Consider the following 6000-nt stretch of genomic DNA (forward strand, 5'->3'; position numbering starts at 1 on the left):
GCAGATTTCCAGAGCCCTGCCACAGAGGGTTCCAGTGGTTTCTGCACTGCTTTTCCAAGCTCCACCGCCAGCTTCCTCGTGCCCAACCTCGTGATCGGTGTCTCAGAGGGTCCTCCACGCTCCATGGCCGTCTTTTAGACCGCCTGCTCCGAGGGTCCTCTACACGTCTGGGCCAGCCTCCTGACATGCTTGGTCAGGCCATCCGCCTGAACTCTGTGTCTGCATGGAAGGACTTCTGGGCTGTCCGCCTGACCTCTGTTTTGTTTTGTTTTCTGGTTTGTCCGAGGCCCCGCTCTGGTTGTGTAGTTTTTGGTTTTGTTTTCTGCTCCTGTTTGGGTAGTTTTGTGTTTCTGGCCCTGTTCCAGGTAATTTTTGTTTCTTTCCCACCTTCCAAGATGCCCTCCGCCCAACCTGGTCAGGCTTTCTTTTGTTCTTTGGACTCTTGGGGCGTCTGGGAGTCACCCTTTAAGGGGAGGTAATGTCAGGATCTGTCTGTGTATTAGTTTGTGTTTTGTTTATTTCAAACCTGGTTTAGTCTGTGTTTACCTTCTGTTCTGTGTTATAATATTAATTGGTGTCATTCCCTCTGTCTCCCTATAGTCTGGCCCACACCTGTTCCTAGTTCCCTTGATTACCTGGTCCCTCTATTCTTTGGTTCACCCTGCTTTCTCCATTTGTATTTAAGCTGCTCTGCACTTTGGTCCTACCACAAACCCCAAAACATGGCAGTTTCTGATTTCATTCAAGATTTTTGATGTAGATAAAATGAATCTGCAACTCACAGCTGCTTATCTGTTTTATTGTAATACACACCCATCCAGATTGGATGCTAAAACAAAAGTAACATTATTGTTGAACTTTCAAAGAAATTTTGAGAAAAATAGTAGCTGGTGTCTTCTCTTAGATTAGCGTAAAGAAGCAGACCTGTAAAATAATTATTTTCTTTCTAACACTTGTTTCTATTTTTCTCTCTCTTTGTTCAGACTTTGTTGGCCCAGGGGTCAATAGACTCTCAGGATTCTGTGGGACCCAAAAGCAGCAGCCAGGAATCAGCTCCGCTACTACACCACATTGCTGTGACTGTGTGGGTGTCCATTCTACCAGCACTTCTACACTTTATGTCATAAATTTGAAATCACACACATACATGCATACCCACAAACCCACATAAACACAGTCCTAAATGTCAAGCAACAGATTTCCAAGTATCCACCACAGACTTTTTGAAGAGGGAATCTGGAGACCACTCAGATGAGCAGTCTTTCTGCACCACACAGTCACACACAGGCCATGAGGGGGAGAAAGGAAGCAGCTGGACTTTGGGGTGTTGTATGTAGTTGAGAAAGTGAATCAGAAACACAAATGAGAGACTCTTGGGACTCTGTGTCAGAGTGACTTTTTTTTCAATGCTCTGTGTCTTCAGGGTATGTGTACTTTCTGTGCAACCCAGCTCGGACTCACTTCCTTAGGCTCCTTTGGATCTGAGACAGCGAGGCTGACAAACAAGAATATGACTGTGTCCATGTAAACATAGAGACATGCACTTACACTTAAATTGATCAGGAGTGTTAAAGTTGACAGTGTGAGAGAGAGGGGAAGATACGACACTGTAGAACAGCTGGCACAGATCTTTCTATGAGGTTTGTCGGCTCAAAGTATTGCTCCTTCAGACCTCTCTCGTGGCAACAAATCAAAACAACATACAAGCAACACACAAGCGCACCTATATACATACTGCCCTCTTCCCATTAGACCTCTTCAGCGGGTAAACAGGGTCCCCACACAAACCAGACACAAACACTCATGCTGTACACCAGTGCCCTATTTGTGGGTCTTTCTCTTCATTTTGTGGTCAACATCCTGTACAGACTTCATTTGCTGTGGAAAATGAAAAGTAAAAAGTCCAGTAAATGAGTGTTTCACATCAATATTCAGCCATGTGTGTGTGTATGTCTGTTTGTCGGTGTAAATGTCCGTGATGATTGTTGACACATCCGTCCATGGAGGTAAACAAATAAAGGGACAGGTGGAACTTTAATCAGATGACAAACTGTGAAACATGATGCACATGTACAGCTTAAAAAATCTGATCTAAATTCAAGTCTCAGTCCTACTGAATCATAACATCATAGCAATTAATTTGGCATTTTTTGTCTAGAAATACTTAACTATAATAAAAAAAAAAAACATTTACTTATTTTATTTCATATACGTTTCCCACACACACTAAATAGATGTTCTTTCTAGTAAATGCTTATGACTAAATAGTATTTGAACAAAGTAAACAATTTTAATATTAAAAAACGTACAGTTTTTATGTTTCAAAGTAGGGTTCTGTGGTTTAGTTATTATCCTCCCTGCAACAGATACAATTCAACTCGGTTTATTTATATAGCACCAATGCTTTGTCTGAGGCACTTTACAAAAAAAAAGTCAGATTCCAAGTCAATTACATCTGTTCCATATGACCTTAGTTATCAAATGATGGAGTCAGGTTCAGCTTATTAATCAGATTGGTTAAAAGGTTTTCTGTCTAAGCAAACCCTGCAGATTGTATCGAGCAAGCGACTTCCAGCATTTACTCCTCCTGGATGAGCATGTAGTGACAGTGGGCAGTTGCTTGCATTGAGTTGTTGTCTTTGCAGCAATCCCTCATTCTGAACCTGTATGTAGCAACAGTGGAAAGGAAGACTCCCCTTTAACAGGAAGAAAGCTCAACAGAACCAAAACCAGGCTCAGCGTAAGCAGCCACCTGCAGTGACTTACTGGGGGTTTAAGAAGACAGAGCAGACACAAAACAACACAGAAGCGCAGACACAGGAGTACTTTCTATGTTAAAGAAAAGTCAAAAGTTAATGGCAGTAGTAGCTCCGTTAGTGGCTTCATCTAGGAGAGAAAAAGCTAAACGGATAAGCTCTGAGCCAGTTTTCAAATCTAAAGGATGAAGGAGAGCACATAAAGTTGTTGGCAGCAGTAGCTCAGCTGATGTCCCCTCTCCAGGAATATGTCACAGCTAAACATGACACCAGGCCAGATGGAGCTTCTATGAAGAGAATTACTTTTCTATGAATTATGAAGAAATAACTACCAAATAAGTATATTTGGTAGAATTTGTAAACCAGTCATCATTTTCAAGAAAAATCCAATACAACATCCTATTAAGTAGGATTTCTGCCTTGTAGGTGGCTAAACAACCCCACTATCAAAATCTAACATGGTATCAGCATGCATTAAATCTAGTGAAAGCGTCACAAATAAACTTATTTTTGCACTTCTGATGGTTTCAGTCTAAATATTAATTGCACATATACTACTGTGCAACATCAATTTGTGATTATGTTCATTTAGTCTTTTGAATGCATAACATACTGAGAAGTATCTTATTAGATTGTGTTGCTACTAACATTTAGCCTGGTCACTAAGAACTATTAGCAAATCCCACTTCAAGACTTCACTTAAAACATCCAAAATATAGTTTTTTGCTCTCAAAACTGCACTTTGACGTAGGTAGCAACAGTTACTCTTACATACATGGAAAAAAAGACAATACACCCCTTTTCAGGTTTAGTCCTTCATGTATCAGGGGTAATAAAACGATCTGTGCAGGTTATAAACATACTTAAATTAAAAAGGAAAATCTACCTGTGAAAAACTATTTCTGTGAAGTACAGCCTTACTGCTTTAGTAGGACATAGGAGGTAAGGTAGCAGTCAGTCAACACCAATCAAATACTCCCAGTTAACTAATCTTCAGCAAGTGTGAACATCACCATAGAAGCCGGGTGTTGTCACTTTGCTGGTGTGGAGCATACATGTATGTGCTGACACGTTACCATCAGCTTTCAGCAATAACCTTAGAGGAGCACCTGTTGTTTCTCGTCAATCTTAGATGGGTTATAAGGCCATTTGCAACTATTTAAAGTTCATAAATCAGGAAAGATTATTATGTTGAAAACATTTAGGACAGTTACTAATCTTCCCTGGAATGAATATCCCAGCAAATTCCCTCTAAGATCAGACTGTATAATGCTCAGAGGACTGAAAAAAGACTTTAAAGGACTAAATATTCTGTAATGTATATTTATAATAAAAAGACTGAACATATGTGGCTTGTTCTGAAGGGTTGCCAGAAGAAATTGTCTCTTCTGTCTAATAAAGAATTTAGCACCATATATTAAGGTTACAGAGTTGCATTTGAATTATCCACAACAGTTCTGTCAGACCTGTGTCAGAACAGGTAAGACCTAAGGTAAGACCTAAGAAGAGTTCCTTTGCCATAATGCACTGCAGCTTGTTGAGTAAAAACCAGAAACAGAGTATAAATACCTCAACCTTACTGTTAATCATGGTGGTTTGAAGGCTGAGTATTTGACCCTGTCTTGCAGTTATTAAACCAACCATGTTTTTCTCTGTATACCATAGTTTCAAGAGTCAAACAAAAGGCTATTTGTCCAACAGCTGAAGCTACATTTTCATCATGGAAAGGACAAAGGTTTCTAGCACAGCTACTGATCCACAACAGCATGTCTAAAAAGGAAAATACTCATAGTGCTGCATTGATCCAATCACTGTTGCAAGGAACAGTAGGCCAAGATTTCTCTTAGGTACCCAAGTCACTGCTGTGGTTGTACCTGCATTTAATCAAGAGGTCTATAGGTCCTTCTCAAAATATTAGCATATTGTGATAAAGTTCATTATTTTCCATATTGTCATGATGAAAATTTAACATTCATATATTTTAGATTCATTGCACACTAACTGAAATATTTAAAGTCTTTTATTGTCTTAATACGGATGATTTTGGCATACAGCTCATGAAAACCCAAAATTCCTATCTCACAAAATTAGCATATCATTAAAAGGGTCTCTAAACGAGCTATGAACCTAATCATCTGAATCAACGAGTTAACTCTAAACACCTGCAAAAGATTCCTGAGGCCTTTAAAACTCCCAGCCTGGTTCATCACTCAAAACCCCAATCATCCCAGAGTGCTGTATCAAGGCACCTCAGTGGGAAGTCTGTGGGAAGGAAAAAGTGTGGCAGAAAACGCTGCACAACGAGAAGAGGTGACCGGACCCTGAGGAAGATTGTGTAGAAGGGCCGATTCCAGACCTTGGGGGACCTGCGGAAGCAGTGGACTGAGTCTGGAGTAGAAACATCCAGAGCCACCGTGCACAGGTGTGTGCAGGAAATGGGCTACAGATGCCTCATTCCCCAGGTCAAGCCACTTTTGAACCAGAAACAGCGGCAGAAGCGCCTGACCTGGGCTACAGAGAAGCAGCACTGGACTGTTGCTCAGTGGTCCAAAGTACTTTTTTCAGATGAAAGCAAATTCTGCATGTCATTCAGAAATCAAGGTGCCAGAGTCTGGAGGAAGACTGGGGAGAAGGAAATGCCAAAATGCCAGAAGTCCAGTGTCAAGTACCCACAGTCAGTGATGGTCTGGGGTGCCGTGTCAGCTGCTGGTGTTGGTCCACTGTGTTTTATCAAGGGCAGGGTCAATGCAGCTAGCTATCAGGAGATTTTGGAGCACCTTATGCTTCCATCTGCTGAAAAGCTTTATGGACATGAAGATTTCATTTTTCAGCACGACCTGGCACCTGCTCACAGTGCCAAAACCACTGGTAAATGGTTTACTGACCATGGTATCACTGTGCTCAATTTGCCTGCCAATTGAAGCAGTCATTTCTGCCAAAGGATTCCTGACCAAGTATTGAGTGCATAACTGTACATGATTATTTGAAGGTTGACGTTTTTTGTATTAAAAACACTTTTCTTTTATTGGTCGGATGAAATATGCTAATTTTGTGAGATAGGAATTTTGGGTTTTCATGAGCTGTATGCCAAAATCATCCGTATTAAGACAATAAAAGACCTGAAATATTTCAGTTAGTCTGCAATGAATCTAAAATATATGAATGTTAAATTTTCATCCTGACATTATGGAAAATAATGAACTTTATCAAAATATGCTAATATTTTGAGAAAGACCTGTACTTC

At 40.5% G+C, this 6000-nt stretch overlaps 1 protein-coding gene across 1 annotated transcript in view; it reads left to right on the forward strand.

Annotated features, from left to right (window-relative positions):
- The window catches only part of gfra2b (GDNF family receptor alpha 2b), a 380025-nt gene extending 375263 nt beyond the window's left edge, over nt 1–4762 (forward strand). The window contains exon 10 of the mRNA XM_047373569.1: nt 984–4762. Coding sequence (XP_047229525.1) covers nt 984–1127 — 144 coding nt within the window. The 3' untranslated portion in view covers nt 1128–4762. The remainder of the gene's footprint in view (nt 1–983) is intronic.
- The last annotated feature ends 1238 nt before the right edge of the window (nt 4763–6000 follow it).

Source organism: Girardinichthys multiradiatus, chromosome 8 (assembly GCF_021462225.1).
Source record: "Girardinichthys multiradiatus isolate DD_20200921_A chromosome 8, DD_fGirMul_XY1, whole genome shotgun sequence".
In the NCBI taxonomy this organism is placed as follows: Eukaryota; Metazoa; Chordata; class Actinopteri; order Cyprinodontiformes; family Goodeidae; genus Girardinichthys; species Girardinichthys multiradiatus.